Below are 16,834 nucleotides of genomic sequence, written 5' to 3'. Positions count from 1 at the left end.
TCACTTATCCATAACCCTATTCACAAACTCTATAATTTTAGGAACCACCAACGGTTCACTGTTATCTCTATTCCTAATCCAATAACTTTTTACCGCCAACGCATTTTCGTACTCATCAGAAATATATCCGTAACTGCATCACCACTGCCCTATAGGGTTTTTAAATCCAACAATATGATGTCCCTTGTAATGATCTTAAACAAAATGTTTTAATAAATATATATTTGGATTTTTAAAAAAAACACTCAACTATACATATGAATATTCTAATGATATAAATGTAATATGTAATAATATTTACATGCTTTTACAAAATATGAAAAAAATATATAAATCAATCGTAACCCATGATGCCTTATTGAGAAATTAAAGATCAGTTTTATAATTATCAAAAAATGAATTTTAATTAAATGTACCTTAACTTTATAAAAGTGCATTATATAAAATGTCTTGTATGGTTGATGTAGGATTTTTAAAACTTTATAATAAGTGATTGTATAGATGTTCAATAATGAGTGACATAATGAAATAAACAAATCCTCTATTATATTATATTATATTAAAAATAAATTTTAAACTTAATTTAATTTTGAGTCAATTATAAATGAAATATATTTATCTATAGTAGAATATAATCAAGAATTATTTTCTTAAAGTTAAACATAAGCTTCGTTCAAACCCAACACATTTTAACATTGATATAACTCTGTGGATGACTTCTCCTATTGCCTTAGTCACGGGTTAGTAAAATACAATCCAAAAAGAAATTATTGGTTTCTCGGTTTGGATCTGATCCTACGGTGGGTGACAATTATCGAACCTCAAATTCAAAGGCAGCAAATGTGTTGAACAGTGTGAACCACTAATGCAGAACTCAGTTGCCGCTCTTTCAGTATCAGCCTCACAATTTGCGCTTTTTCAGTATCAAACCTTCGCAGACTAAAACAACAAACCAAAATAGAATCCCAATTCCCATCGAGACAAACACCAGTAAAAAACAAAAAGACTAAGATACCACATCGTAGGTTGTTGTAGAGAGAGAGAGATGACAAGTGCTAGGAGACTGGGCGTGGCCGTTGATTTCTCATCGTGCAGCATCAAAGCACTGCAATGGACGGTGGATAACGTGGTCAAAGAAGGGGATCACCTCATTCTTATCGTGGTTCGCCAACCTGCCCATTACGAGCACGGCGAGATGCAGCTCTGGGAAACCACTGGCTCACGTTAGCAACCCTAATCCCTTAATTCGCATATTCTAATGATTTGAACTGTTACAAATTATTTTACGTACAATTCGTAAAGATATAGGTAGAATAAAAATTAATTCATGGTTGTTTTGAGATTTTAATTGTCTTATTCACTGCGTGTATTGATCTAAATGCAGCTCTCATACCTCTGTCTGAGTTCTCTGAACCTGCGGTCATGAAGAAATACGATTTCAAACCCGAACCCGAAGTAATTGATATAGTCCAAACTGCTGCCAGGCAAAAAAGTGTATGCTTTTTTAATTTTTTCTCCTCGGGTTATAAATATTGAATTTACTCCGGTCCTTAAATTTAGACTATTTTAAATTTTAAAAATAGATTTTTAATCTATAAATACTAAATTATTACTTCAAAACTGTTTTAGTTCTCAAATAATAAATTTAAGAGATTAAGATTTTTTTTCAATTTTTTGAGTAACTTCCAAGATTTTGGGATGGCAGATTATGGTGATAATGAAGATCTTTTGGGGAGATGCTCGTGAGAAGTTATGTGACGCAGTTACTCAGGTACCTCTAGACTCCCTTACCATGGGGAACAGAGGCCTTGGCCCTCTCCAAAGGTGCCCACTATTACAGCATACCATGCTAAGCTTTTTTACGTTTCTGTTTAAGGATCCGAATTTCATTCTCTTTTTATCATTCTCTTTTTACAGGGTCATAATGGGCAGCGTCAGCAACTTTGTAGTGAATAATGCCTCCTGTACTGTCACTGTGGTGAAGAGTTAAGACCACACCATTAGTTACTTCATTAGTTTTCTAATTTAATGTAGGAATAATCAAACTATTCTACCTGTTCTACCTGTTTCTGAAATGACTTTTTCTTAGTAAAGGAAAAGGATGTTATATGAAATGCAATACTATTTTTCATTATCCTAACAGAAATAAATAAATGAGACAGGTCTATACTGAAATCCAGTGTTCATAAATGAAACGAATCTTGTGTAATTTCATCTAGATGTTTGGTTTTGTGTTGCCTCCATTGGAAACTGTCAATAGTGGGTTCTTTTTTATGTGTGAAATTGACCCGCATGTCTAAATCCCAACACATTACTATACTTACGATAATGATCTATTAGATAGAAGAAGAAGATATTAAAAGAGGTATGCAGTAGAAAACAGATGAAAAAATGAAACCTTTTTTTTATTGAATAGAAATGAAAATATATAATAAAATAAATTTTGAGATGACTTAATTTTTAAAATATTATTATTATTATTATTTATTGTAGAATAATAATATGTCCAATGAATTAACAAGATGGGTGACGGAGAAAAGCTTAACCGATCATTTAAAACACGTAATCAATTAAGATGGTATAAGCATGGTCATTTATCCACAATTTTACTATTTGTGTAATAATAACTAATTCGAATGAGATTCACTATTTATTTTTTTTACAATTCTATTTTATCAAATAATTAATTTTCTGATTTTTATTTTTTTTGTCCTTCTTCCTCCCTCTCCATTTATTCATATGCAGCAAAATAGAGTTTATCAGTCTTCTTCTACTTCCTTAGATTCTTATGTCACATAATTAGCAAGAGTTATGTAGTACTCAGATTCGTGATGATATAACGAATTCCAGAAATACGGGTGACTCCATATTTGAGAAATAAAGTGATGTAGAATCTAAAAAGAAAATACTCAGTTATTCTGTTCAAGTTATATTTGAAAATGATAATGAGTCCATAAATTATATATAACAATGTTATCTAGTTATTCACATATAACAATATATTTGTACAAGGATCGAAACGTTCCTAAATTTTGTTATTCAATACAACTTTTTTGATAAAAAAAACATGTAAATGATAATAAATTTTAGCATTTATTATCGCTAAAAAGAGACTTATCAATTCAATTATAATAAATTTTTTATCTACAATAATAAATAAATTAAATTAAAATGGAATGGAATGTATGTTAGTAATAAATTAAACTATAATAGTAATGTATGATAATAAATTTTAGCAGTTGTTCATGTTGACATTGTTGGATGTTAACATTTGGTTATCAATTATAAAAGATATATTAATGTTGATTAAATTTATTTAGTTTTAGAAAATTAAAAGATTAAATTTGTTATTAAATATAGGTAGGGATTAAAATTTCATACTGATGAAACTATGAAAGACTAAGCTTCTAAACGTATTAAATCAATGCCCGTTGTAAAATGATAAATGGCGTTTTATAATTTTCAACATTTTAAGATCTATAAAGATTAAAAAAAATTGAAAGGCAAAAACCAAAATATATAATATTTTACGTTATTATTAAACCTTCATTTTTAATATCTATTTTCCTTTTATTTCTTTTATACTATTTTTTTTATCTACTAAAGTATATGTATGCATATATATATATGTAGACCCATAACATAAGGAATAAGAGGTATCTAACTTATATATAACATACTTTTAACTAGAAGAACTACAAAACTTCACATAAACATAGAACTAAAGAACCATTCATAAAAAATCATCTACTTCTTTTTATTGGGCTTTCTTTCTTTTTGTACTTCAGTGTGACCTTGCTCCCTTTCTTCTCTGTCTTATAACATTGTTTGGTGGCCCTCATTTGGTAATGTAGTGACAAAAATACTAAGCAGTACAATTTTATCATTTTTTTTTACGTTCTTTTAATGCATTGTGTTCCTACTATAGGGAGATGGAACCTAGAGAACTATTGAAGTCTTTGTTTCCCTCCTTCCTTCGGGCAGATTATTAAGGTTTCACTAGGATCCTTCTCGTCTTCGTGCTACTTCTTCTCGGTCTCGGGTGAATGTCAGATGGGGGAGGTACCTGCAGAAGACACTTCGACGCTCAAGTCAGTAAAGGGTGTTTGGTAATCGAGTAGATGTACAGTAATAATGACGTACGTACCTTGTTCCTTGAAATGTGTGTTATTTATATTATTTTAATGGACTTACCTTATTGGGTCTGATTAGTGGAATGAATCACACTTATGGTTACATTACCTAATTCATAATAGTAGTTTAACTTCACTGACATTAGTTCGAACATTAATGGTTATAATGTGTTGGTCGGTCGCTCCGTCCGCGTGTGTCTCGATCAGCTCGATCAAGAAGACCGAGCCACATCAATGTGTCAGTCGACCATACCAGTACACATTGTGTTGCCTGCGTTTCTTTGGAATTCCTTCGATGAGTTTTCTTCTTCTTTTTGTTTTAGTCTTATATCATATTTGTTTTTGAAAATGGTTTGGTGAGTTTGACGCTATGAAGATGCATATTCTACTCATGGAGCCTCTACTAAACATCAACCTGGTGTCTTCTCTTGCTTTGCGATAAGAAAGACAACTAAGTGATACTTTATCCTTACAACCAAAGTCTTTGATCATTGTTGGTAATCAACAACAGTCCAGAATAAATAATGAAGAATAAAATCATTCTTATAGGAATAGGAATTTAGGAAGGGGAAGATGAAGAAATCAAGCTACACAATGTACTTCTTGAAATAATTGTCATCAAGTGTACCATATCGTAGATGAATATTCTAAGCATGGTTTCTCACCATGTAAACAACAAACAAACAATCATGATGCCAATGTTATAGAAAAATATGCCAAGAATAATGTCAAAAATCATTAAATATTAATTAATGTTTAAAAAAAGTCATTATATTGATTATGTTAAATATTATTTTATAAATTAAAAAATTATTGGTATTTAAAATATTTTTTATTATTAATAAAAAATTAGAAAGAAATTTTTAAATTATAGTATTTAACATTAATTATTAATATTTCAGCTACTAACTACTTTTGATTTTAAATTAGTCTTTAAATAAATTACACTAATTTAAAATATAAAATAATTAGTAATTAATTTAGATACTAATTTAGGATTTATTCATAGAAAATCATTTCATTGGTATAATAGGATCTCATAGTATGTTCTTAGAATTCTTTATGAATAGGTATAGTCTACCTATATATCGTTTTTGTTAGCATGAGTTTTGATCTAGTTCCTCATTTTTTATTTTTTTAATAATATTTTTTTCATGTGATGATAAATGATTGTTGTTGTTTAAGATGACAGTTTAACTGAGATGTCAAGATGTATAGTGATGTCTAATATAAAAAATTTTATGAAAAAAAATTAAAAACTAATTTATAAATTTTATTAATAATAAAAAATACAAGTCAAAATATTATAAACAATAATGGAAATAAAGTCTAAGGAAGATAAAGACAATGAAAAGAAATATTGAAGGGCAAGTTTTAGGAGCTTAAAAAAAGTATATTGAATGTGATGATATATTTAAAGTATTTTTGTTTTAAAATTTAAAAATGTAAATAAATATTATATATATATATTTGAAATGGTTACTGAATTTCTAAATTGAGCTAGAAAAGATGGTTGTGTTTTTGTGGTATAAATAAGTGAGTGGTATAAAACCAGTAATTTTGTCCATGAATAGTAGACATGAATGAGTAATAAGGTCATAAATAGTTTGAGTCCCGCCAATCAATGGGGAAACATTAACACAAACAATGGCCACCATTCCTTCCCCCTCACTATATCTATTCCCACACCCCAATTCCCAAACATCAAACAAGTTCTTTTCTCAAGAAACTTAAAAAACAAAAAAACAGAAAAAAAAAACAAAACAAAACCAAAAAACAATGAAACTCAACATCAACTGCATAACCCTCTTCACCGCAAGCCTCGTCCTATGCTTTGCAGTATGCACCTCGCACGTCCCACCCAGCGCTGAAGAGTCGCCGGAGTCTCCACCTCATCACTCCCCCAAATCTCCACCTCATCACTCCCCCAAGTCTCCTCCTCATCACTCCCCCAAGTCTCCACCTCATCACTCCCCCAAGTCTCCACCTCATCACTCTCCCAAGTCTCCACCTCATCACTCCCCCAAGTCTCCGCCATCAGCAGACCCGCCATCAGCGGCAGACCCGCCATTCTCTTTCCCTCCCACGGAGTTCTCCAACACCGAGGAACCGGTACCGACCGAGGATGGCCAATTTGGTGTGGATGGCAGTGGGGGTCGCAGCGGGGGTGGCGGCGGCGGCGGCCAACTCAACTTGGGCTTCACCTCGTTCTTCGCGGAAATCCATAAGGGGTCGTTACGCGGCAGCAAGACGATAACCAAGCTCAACAAGTTCGACAAGGACGACAGCGAATCGGTGAAGAAGATATGCTCCCACACGGACTACCCCGATGATTGCCTCTCCACCGTGGTGCCCTTCCTCAAGAAAAAATTCGACGTCAAGAACGTCCTGGAAGCCGCCATCAAGGCCTGCTCCTTGCAGGTGAACTTCACCAGCTACGTCGTCACCAAACACATGAAATCCTCGCCGGATATGGCCAACGCCCTCACCGGATGCAAGGATCAGTACAGCAACGCCATCCAGAGTCTGCATCATGCCACGAAGGCCCTCTCCTCCCACAATATCGGGACCGTGACCATCATGCTGAGCTCCGTGGTGGCGGATGTCTCCGCCTGCGAGAGCAGCTTCCAGGACCTGAAGGTGGCCTTGCCTAAGGGCAATTCTGAAGGCATGGCTGGCATAACAGCCAGCAACTGTCTCTCCATTGCTTCCATGATTCCCTCTTAGAAGGGGTTTCTGTTTGCAATGAGTGAGCCTAGGGCATTGGTGTCTGTGATATATTATATAGATATAGATTATAGTATCCTTGTAAATAAAGCTTCACTTCGTAAGCATCAACTATGAACAAACAAACAATCAATTTTTGTTTTATGGAATGGATCTATCACCCATTCATTCACACTTCTCGTCTATTGTAAATTGTCTTTAGGAAAATCTTATATCAAAATCATTTATAAGAAAATTATTTTATTTTATTTATCTTAAAACAATTTATAGATAAATTTATCTCATATACCTGTATAATGTACAAAGAGATAAATAAGGAGAACATGCATAGTCGGTTTAAAAAGGTAATCACCATCCTATGTTTTCCTTGATTTTTTTTAATTAGGGATTCAGAATTCTCTTTTACAAAAATGTCAAATGAATATATTTTTTACATATCATTATATCATTAGCTGAATTTTGTTTTCGCTTTTCTAAACCTTGAATGTATAATCTTTGGATGGTAATAAATAGTCAACGATTTATCATCTTATCTCTCAATTGTTGCACAGAAGAAGTTCGTGTTTATGGTCCAGTGAATTAACCAGGTGACAGGAAATCAAAAAATTTAGTTTATAATTCAAAATTAATAAGATTTATTTATGTATTGTACAATTTAACAAAATATTATAATTTATCTTTTATTATAGGAAAATGATATGTCGATAAATTGTACCATTCTACAATCCTATTTTTCTCTCTGTTTAAAATTTCAATTTTTGGATGAAATTATGAAAATCTCTTTCTTTATATCATCAGTCATAAATTATATATAATCCCATTTAAAATTTTATTTTTTTACATAAATAAATGACGAAAATACTATTTCTTTATATTATCACGTATATTGGAGTAATTATCAATATATCATTATTGTGTATTATATCATATAATCAATTTTATCAATTATTTTAAAAAATATATATATATATATATATATAAACATGATATTAAAACTATAGCAATTCTACTACTATTATTTTCTGTCAAACAAAATTTACACGAGAAAAACGAGAGAAATTTTCTCAATAGAAAGATATAACATATTTAAATTAGGTTAAAACGTATATCATAGTTCTGCAACAAATTAATCTCTATATTCCATGATTTTGGAATTAAAAGAATTACTCTAATTTGACTAACTGAATTTGATCAAATTAAAAATAATGACAACTCGAAAACAAACAACAAGTGTTATCCAAACAATAATATTAAGTGGTACAAAGAAATTTTTTTTGATTTATATTTAGATATAATAGAAAGATCTAAATTAAATTATAACAACTTTTTATCAAAATATCAAAAGAGCAAAGAACCCTCAAGTATCATACAATAACAAAATATGAATTTAATTCGAAATTAACTTACAAAAGAGAGTTGAAAAAACACCAAAAGGTAATAATAAAAATCAAACATATATCGGAAACACTTAAAAGAAAAATATGAGAGTGAAGGAGAAGTACATGAACTTTAAAATGAAGGATCACTTCACAAGGAGTGAAAGATGGTTCCACAAAGAATAAAAGATTGATATGCATGAGATATTACTATCTGATAAATTAGGAGGTAAGTCACATTAACATAAGAAATGATGTTACTGAAGCCAGGTATATTTACCATTAACATCAACGCCAGTTTTTTCTAATGAGTAAAAAATAAATAAAATGGAGTATTTCTATCAGTTTATTTAATAAAATATTCTTAACAGTTTATAAAAAAAATAGTTTTTTTTTAAATTTTAAACAATTAAGTAAACGTTTATTAGAATAAGAATTTTTTAATTAAAAAATAATCACTTTTGTCAAAAATATTTCAATAAAATCCTTCAAAAATATTTTTTTATAAACTAAAATTATTTTATGCTTAAATTAATTTTTAATTTCTACTAGTTCTTTCAAAATGTGTTTTTTAACCATACTAATTTTAGTTTATAAAACACTAAAAAAAAATCTCTTATAAAAATATTTGCAAAAAAAAAAAAAATCCTTTAAATATATATATACTGTTCTATACTTTGTTCAAGTTTATAAGTATTCGGACATTTCTTATAGGAGGTGTTTGAAGATGGTTATTAAGTCTCTTCGCTTACTAAGTTAGAGGTTGGGGGTTCTCTAGCATCTTAGTCTGCTTAAGTTTTTGAAGAGGTGCAAGTATTCATATTTTATGTAGGAGGTGTCTGAAGATAGTTAGAAACCTCTTTGCTTACTTAGTTTATAGAGATTGATTTATATGGAGAGAAGAAAAATGAAATAACTTAATAGTTTTTTTTATCTGAAACTCTAATTTCTATAGTCTATAATACTTGAAACTAATTTCTTTATTAGAGACTAATTTTATTTGGGTTTATAGTAGAGACTAATCTTATTCACAAGAATGTAAATATTATTTATTTTTGTTTATTGATAGATCAATTATAGTTACTAAGCTTAAATATTCAAATACAAAAAAAAATTAAGAAAGAAGGTACTCTGAATGAATTTGTTTAAAAAAATCACTTCCTATAATCAAAGAGTAAAGAATTACCAACATTATCTGAATATTTCAACTTCGATGTAATTAAAAGAAATCTCACTAGAAATGGTGAGCCACATTTTGTAGCAAGAATTGACATTTGATAAAACGAAATATACTTCACATGTATAAAAATAATTGGTGAAAGAACATTGAATGGGTAGAGAAGACGATGACAAACCTACAGGGGCATAATCAGATTTAGGCTAACTAGGCACTGATGATAAATTTCAGTCGATACATAAATAAGTTACACGGCAATAATAGCTCACTCCACGTGATAAAAGGGCGTGCTCCTTCACAATTTATCGCAGGAGCACACCTATATTACCATAATTACAAAGAGAATATAATAAAAAATAAATAAATAAAACCACCTCTGACTTTAGAGATTAGAGAGCTCTATATTTGTATTCACTGCGTAAGGCTAAGAAGTTTAATATCTGAAACCAACATCAGCAACAGAAATGTCTCAAGATCCATTGGAGAAAAGTGCCCCATGTTCGGTAGACTTGATGAACTTTTTGAGCAAAAGGACTACAATAGCAATAACGAGTCCGATAGCTGCCAATGTGAACAGCCTATCATCAGGTTTCTGGACCCTTGTCTCTGGCTTGGTATTGTGAACCCTTGCAGTTGTATCTGACTTTTGGGGCAGCTCATTCCTTGAAACATTTGATTGAATCTCCCCCGAAACTTCAACTCCAGCAGGGTTAGGATTTGCAAGAACTTCTTGTTCTTCAAGAATTCCATCACCTTCTTGATCTGGAATCCTTTCTCCAGCTGGTAAAGACTCACGATTAGGTGAATCAACCAGGGCCTCAGCTTCCTCATTTCTGGGGTGCTCTTCGGAAGCCTCTGTGGCGCTTGGTTGAGGAACTGGGGGTGCCTTGCTTAGCATGTACTCGTGTATCTGGGATAAACAAGTACAATCAGCAGCCCAATACATTACAGAAAACACAAACTGAGAAGAAACCAATAAGCAACATTTTACCTCATCGATCAGCTTTTGACGTTCAGGAGTTCCAAATTTAGGAGGAGCTTCACGAGATTTTACAGCCAGGGTACGCCTCTCTTCTTTCTTGTAGTCTAAAGATCCCAATGCACCATTTGGGTTCGTTGGCATGAAAGCAATCAGTGCAACTAGAGCAGTCCTCACTGCCAAAAGAAATTTACATCAATTAAAATGGGGCCTTTTACCATCAAAGGAATTAACAGGTCTCACCCTGTATTGTCATAAAGATAATGCATTTAAGATGTACAAAAAGCGTGGCTAATGAATTAAAGAAGAATGATGAAAACAACAGAGATACATTCCCATTCCAGTTCTGCAAACTACAAAAGCATTAAAATGCAACTACGTAGTTTGATCATTGTTTTTCTGGTTGTATCTGTAATTGTTTTACAAACCAAAGTGATGATCTAAGACATGGGAATCAATGCTAAGCCAACTTTTATCTAGAGAAGGTCATGTTATGTCCCAAAGCATAGTATGCTCCTACCTTGGAAGACAATAATAATAATGGAAAACTTAAAGGACATAGTCAAATAAATCAGGAAGTTTTACAACTGCAGATCAACAACTAAACAGTTATAATCTTGTATAATCTGAATGGAGAGATACAAGATATTTATGAGAAAATGACCCAAGAGCTCAACATATAGCTTGCAAAAATAGTAAACCAGAAACAGGAATGTTACTTACCGCTCCATGATGGTTGCCAATGCTCAGGGTGATGATTTGAAATGCTCAAGCAAATCTTGGTTTGAGTCTCGAAACGACCATTTGGCTGACAGCATAAAAGTTAACTTTGTAAGCAAGTAGGGATTGATCTTTCTTCAGTATTTCAAACATAAAAAGACAGTCCATGAAACAGAATCACACAAAAGGATACACAAATTAAAAAAGAATGTATTCAGGAGGAAGGGAGCATCATCTCACTGTCAACAACATAAACGAAGGAGGTTTGAATGGATACTCTGAAGGAAGCTGGATCCGTCCATGATAAATACCACCCTCAAATTCAGTATCACGAGGCCCTCTAATCGCAAATTGCCACTCAAATATATTTTCCTGAAAACAATCACTACACTGAAGCTACCAAAGAAAGATATGACAATAAAAACAAAAGTAATACACAAGAATCAAATTACAAGTTTCAAACCAGTAAGTAACAAGTTAAAGATAAGCAAGTAAGGAACACTCTTAGAGATTTAGTGATATCAGCGTAAAAATTGAGACCCACATCCACAAGTTTTTTTTTTCAAAAAATTTGAGAAGTTTGGGCGATACTCACCACGGTTACAACAAGTATCAAGACACGAAGAATGCTTATAGTTACAGATTATCCAACAATTATAACAAAGTTCTCAAATTGACAACGAAAGATTCAAGCTCACATCTTTATACAATCTTTATACAATGTTAAAAATTGCAAAGAATTCAGAATACTCTATAAATCAAACCCCTAAAACATAAAACACCCAATAACACAACTTCCACAAAATTCCATCATAATTTTTAAAAATCATAAATTGCCCAATCCAAACACCAAACAAAGGAATTTCCCAAAACAAGCACAATCACCCAACAACAAAAAATTCACAATTTATCGCCACGCACCACAACAAATCCCATCGAACCACACGCACAACACCGCGATCTCACACAAATCCTTCGTCACAACGTGGCGAAACGAAAGCATACAAGGCACATATGACGGAGATGACCTAAGGAGAAAGAAAAACGGAACCTCGAGAGGGAGGCTCATGAAATCGTCGGAGGGGTTGGAGTGCATCTCCTTGACCTCCTGGAGGATCCGCTTGACGGCGGGGTTCTTGAGGTTGTACTTGTCGGCCATTGTAGGCTGTGAAAGCTAGGAGTGATTATGGTTGAACGGAAATAAAAAAGAAGAAGAAGAAGAAGAAGAAGAAGAAGGTGAAAAAATAGAGGGAAAGGGAAACAGGGGAAGATGGATCGGTTGAGTTTCTCTGGGATTGACACGCTCTCAGATACGTGTCTCTCTATTATTCAATCCTTCCTTCCTTAATTCAACATTTCTCGTATCTCCCTTTCTTTTCGCATTTATTTCACAGCAACTTCAATTTTTCATTTTTCTAACGTAATCTTTCTTTTACCCTCCTAGGTCCTAATAACATCATATCTTGTCCTTATATATATTTTTTATCGAAAAAAATAAATACTTTCAGAAACTGTTTTTAATTTAATTTTCTTTTTCTTTTCAATACGACCAAACCATTATTTCGACTTCTTGTATTTATTATGATTGGTGGATCCACTTCCATGATGCTGTTGTCCAATAAAAGAAAATTATAATAAAAAAATATAGTAAAATATATCTTTTCAAAATTAAAAAGTATTAGCCTTAATTTAATATTTGTACTCATATTAAAACTCCTTTTATTTAAAAAATTAATTTATATATAACTAATTTTCGAACTTTGGGTTTATTATTGAGATCATCGAAAGACCAATTTTATTTTATTTTTAATCTTTTATATTTGACAAATTTTTATTGAAGTTTTAATATTACGAATTTTAGTATATGAATTTTGAAATTATACTCATTTTATTAGCCATGTAATAATGGGTTTCCAATTTACTAGTCAGCTGTATATTATCCTCCATTAAGTATATATGGATATGTATTACATTTTAAATTATATATTTTATTATTGTTTTATATTTTTGTGAGTGTTATTATTGAATTTTTAATTTTATAAATTTTATCAATAAGTTTTTAATTTTGAAATTTTATCATTTAAATTTTAAAATTATACACATGTTTTTTATAAATTAGAAGTCACTTTATTAATCGTGTGATAAAATGACTAATAAATACCTTAAACATTGATATTAGTTTGGTTACATCATTACATATTGTTAATTTTTTTACATAAATTAATGAAAAAGTAATACTTGTATTATATAATTTTGAAGTTCTTATGATAAAATTTCTGAAATTATAAAAACTAAATAGTAAAAATTTCAAAAAAGTTGAAAAATTCATAATAAAAATTATGAAAATAAAAATAAGATGATAATATTCGCACAATAATAAAAGTTCAATGACAGAAGATACAAGTCGAACTATATATATATATATATATATATATATATATATATATATATATATATATATATAATTTACATTTAACCTTGAACTAGAAGTTTCTTACATCAGTGACCTTGTTAAGTCCTTTCTAATTTAATAGTCAAATCAGTCAATAACAGATTAACAGTCAACTAATAGAAATGTAAAATATGTATAATTTATATAGTAAAAATTGTAAAATTGAAAATTCAGTAGCAAAATTACAAAAAGTGTAAAAAATGCAGTGACGACAATATCCCTAAGCTTAAGCAGTTAGGCTTTATATTCATTTAAATCCAATGTAAATGAATCGTTGAGTTTTTATTTTGTATAATACCCTATAAATTTAAGTGCTGTTTGTTAAAGCAGTTATTTAATTTAGTTTTATTATTTTACAATTAATTTTATTTTTTATAATTTTTTACTAGTATAAGTTGGATGATTTTGCATTTCGATTTTTTAATTAGTTAATTTATTTTTCTCTATATTTTTTAAGTTTTAGTTATGTAAACGGAAAAACATGTTAATGTAAATTCTAATTAGTATCTATTAATATATTTTAAGAGATTAAAATAAATAAATAAAATTGTTAGAACCTATTCAAAAAGTCTTCACTTATAAATTAAATAATATAATTATTCATGTTTAAAAAAATTTGAAATCGTTAAATATCCTTTATTATCATCTATCTTTTATTTTTCATAATCATAAAACATTTTAGGGGGTGTGTTTATCTCTGTTTTAAAGGGAGGAAAACTAAAAAAATGTTAATTAAATAAATTATAATTTGAGTGAATCTTAATTCAAATTTTGTGAATGAATGCATTAGAAGAAAGAAAAGGACTGCATAAAAAATAGTGAGATCAGTTTCCAGCAGAGATTATCATCCAAAAACTTGCAATGAGACAAAAGTAGTTAAGCTTTGTGAGTGGAGGAACAGGTAAGATGTTAACAGAACAGGTTTTATTATCCAAAACAACAATAATGTTATAGTGGTGATACATTTCTTGTTTAATAATAAGGGCTAATGCAGTCATATTGTAATATTACATGATATGTTAAGAGAAGATCATGTTTTATGATGGAAGACACAAATGGAGTCACCATGTCCCCTCAAGCTTGATCCTCAACTGTCAACTCCTCAATAACGTTCCCATGGTTGAAGGGATTAAACCCTTCAACTCCAGAGCATTTGCTAGCCAACACTGCTGAATAAGTCCCTTGATTCACCAAATGCTTGCGTGCCACAATAACTGAGTTAATAACCTCATCAGTGGGGTGAAAAACCGAGAGAACTTCAAAACCTTTGAGATCAGAAGAAGGATCAACCACCGGGTAGAGGAAGGCTCTAGCACCATGTGCACTCCTCAACAACAAAATAGCTCCTGGGGCCATGAACTTGGCTAGGTGCTTGATGACTTCTGCTTTCTCCTTATGGTCCATGCCCACAAGTGCTGCCAAGAAGACCACGTTATAGTCCTTGAGGCCATTTGACACGTTTAGAATGTCATTGGTGTGGAAGAACATTCTCTTTGACAAGTCAGGGTCCGAAGAGACCAAGCCATGAGCCTTGGCATTGGCCAAAGGATCCATGTCGTAGTTGTGGAAGCATGTCTCTCTGAGGTAATGGGTGGCCAACATGATTGAGGTGAGAGGAAGGGGACCTGAGCCCACAAAGGCGAGTTGGGAGGGGACTTGGGTGCAGTGTGTGGTGAGCATGGTGAACTCCAAGTGACTTAGTTTGAGGTAATTAGAGTAGTAGGGGAAGAGTTTCATGTGGTTTAAAGGGTTCTCTTGTGATCCTATGAGGGTTGAGTAGTGATTCTCAAGAAGCCCCTCCGCTTTCCCACAAAGTCTAATTAGCTTTGCTATGGTTTCTCTAACCTGTTCACTCAGCTGAGAAACATCTATTTGACATGGGGTGGTGCAAATGGTGACAAGTTGGGTGAAGAGGTTGTTGACATGGCTGGAAGGGCTGAGGTCTCCTAGTTTGGAGATTTTTTCATAGATTTCACATACCTTTCCTACAACCATCACTTCCTGTTGGTTCTCCATTGTTGTATGATTGATTAAACAACAGAGGTAGGACAAGGACACTAGGAATGAGTGATCGCAAGGACTTTTGCAAGCTCCTCACCCTGAATTCCAGTTTCACAACAGCCTTCAATGCTAATTTATAAGTGCACTCTCCAAGACTGTGTTCTCTTTAGTTTTTAGAGGGTATTATATACCATTGCTTGATGGCCACTTTTGGTGCAACTTGATGTAATATCCCCATTTGCAGTTTATCTCTTAATTAAATAATGGTCAAGTGCATGAGGCAGTGCGGCACTACATTCAAGACAAAGTCACCTAAGAAAGCTACTCTTGCTTATCGAGCATCCGAAAAGGAAAAGACAAAATCACTGTTCTATACGTCAAAAATCGTCTGAAATGAGTGATTGACGATGGACTTAAAGTGTAGGATTCAGGAAGACCTGTGGTCTTTTCCAAGTTATGCGTTATGACACCCACATGCATTCTCATATCAGCTCCGTCACTAATTGTGAAAATAACGATAGAGGAGCTAGGAGCTAGGAGATAGGACATAGATATGGCAACATTATGCAACATTTTTCACTGAATTTCTGAATAACATTAGAATAATGTAAGCACTTAGAATTCCAAAAAAAGGTGATGGGAAGGTACAAAAAAGGTTACCATGGTTTGATTTTCGATAATAATTTGCAGAATTTTTTATAGCACACCTTCAGATATATTTATTGGCATGTAAAATCAGTAGCATACACCGCAATGTCTAAAATTCATTTGGGTTCATGTTCCAATGACGAATTGAGCAAGAGTGTGACAACCAAACCATTCTAAAACAAAATAAGATACACTGAAGCATAGACAACTATTTTTTTCTCATTTTTGTTGTCATTTGTCTTCACTGAGATTTGCTTCTCCCCCAGAAAAAAAGTAAAAGCGTTAATAAGACCAACAAAACAACAGAAAATAATCTTATGAAAGAGACAATACACTTTAATTATCAGGTGGGAAAGGGCATGAAATATTTATAAACATCCAAAAATGAAGATCCAAAACATGAATGTTTCATAACTCTGATAACTTTATGAGTATAGTATGTCGACATTCTGTCCATAGCGTAGTTGAGCCTTTTCTTAGTTATTGCGCAGTGTAGTGCGCTCTGCGTTACTCCGCTTCTTACACCTACGCATTACTCATATTTACATCATCCTGAACTTTTAGAGGCAAATCTAAATAAAGAATGAAGCCAATAGCAGGATCATGCCTTGTACAAGAATA

General features: G+C 31.9%; 4 protein-coding genes across 5 annotated transcripts; 2 read left to right on the top strand and 2 right to left on the bottom strand.

Moving 5' to 3' along the window:
• The first annotated feature begins 906 nt into the window (after positions 1-906).
• LOC137833116 (universal stress protein PHOS34) lies at positions 907-2,134 on the top strand. The gene is made up of 4 exons (XM_068641490.1): positions 907-1,223; positions 1,385-1,494; positions 1,706-1,824; positions 1,918-2,134. The coding sequence occupies exons 1-4, from the start codon at positions 1,046-1,048 to the stop codon at positions 1,988-1,990; spliced, it is 480 nt and encodes a 159-aa protein (XP_068497591.1). The 5' UTR covers positions 907-1,045; the 3' UTR covers positions 1,991-2,134.
• Positions 2,135-5,831: 3,697 nt separating this feature from the next.
• On the top strand, positions 5,832-7,108 carry LOC137833115 (uncharacterized). Its single transcript, XM_068641489.1, has one exon. It carries the CDS (start codon positions 5,913-5,915, stop codon positions 6,858-6,860), a length of 948 nt encoding a protein of 315 aa, XP_068497590.1. The 5' UTR covers positions 5,832-5,912; the 3' UTR covers positions 6,861-7,108.
• A 2,475-nt stretch (positions 7,109-9,583) lies between these two features.
• On the bottom strand, positions 9,584-12,554 carry LOC137831935 (ubiquitin-conjugating enzyme E2 32-like). Of its 2 annotated transcripts, none has more exons than XM_068639845.1 (5): positions 12,164-12,554; positions 11,353-11,484; positions 11,116-11,200; positions 10,405-10,568; positions 9,584-10,323 (listed from the first exon to the last, which is right to left on the bottom strand). In XM_068639845.1, exons 1-5 carry the CDS (start codon positions 12,269-12,271, stop codon positions 9,883-9,885), a joined length of 930 nt encoding a protein of 309 aa, XP_068495946.1. In that variant the 5' UTR covers positions 12,272-12,554; the 3' UTR covers positions 9,584-9,882. The 2 variants fall into 2 exon arrangements, with proteins under 2 accessions (XP_068495946.1, XP_068495947.1); XM_068639846.1 differs by having other exon boundaries at positions 12,034-12,443.
• Positions 12,555-14,466: 1,912 nt separating this feature from the next.
• Positions 14,467-15,732, bottom strand: LOC137831934 (nicotianamine synthase-like). Its single transcript, XM_068639844.1, has one exon. The coding sequence runs from the start codon at positions 15,578-15,580 to the stop codon at positions 14,639-14,641; it is 942 nt and encodes a 313-aa protein (XP_068495945.1). The 5' UTR covers positions 15,581-15,732; the 3' UTR covers positions 14,467-14,638.
• Between the last annotated feature and the right edge of the window lie 1,102 nt (positions 15,733-16,834).

Source organism: Phaseolus vulgaris, chromosome 6, assembly GCF_000499845.2.
Source record: "Phaseolus vulgaris cultivar G19833 chromosome 6, P. vulgaris v2.0, whole genome shotgun sequence".
Taxonomy (NCBI): Eukaryota; Viridiplantae; Streptophyta; class Magnoliopsida; order Fabales; family Fabaceae; genus Phaseolus; species Phaseolus vulgaris.
The sequence above is the reverse complement of the archived record's forward strand: the minus strand, read 5'-3'. Positions and strand labels throughout refer to the sequence as shown.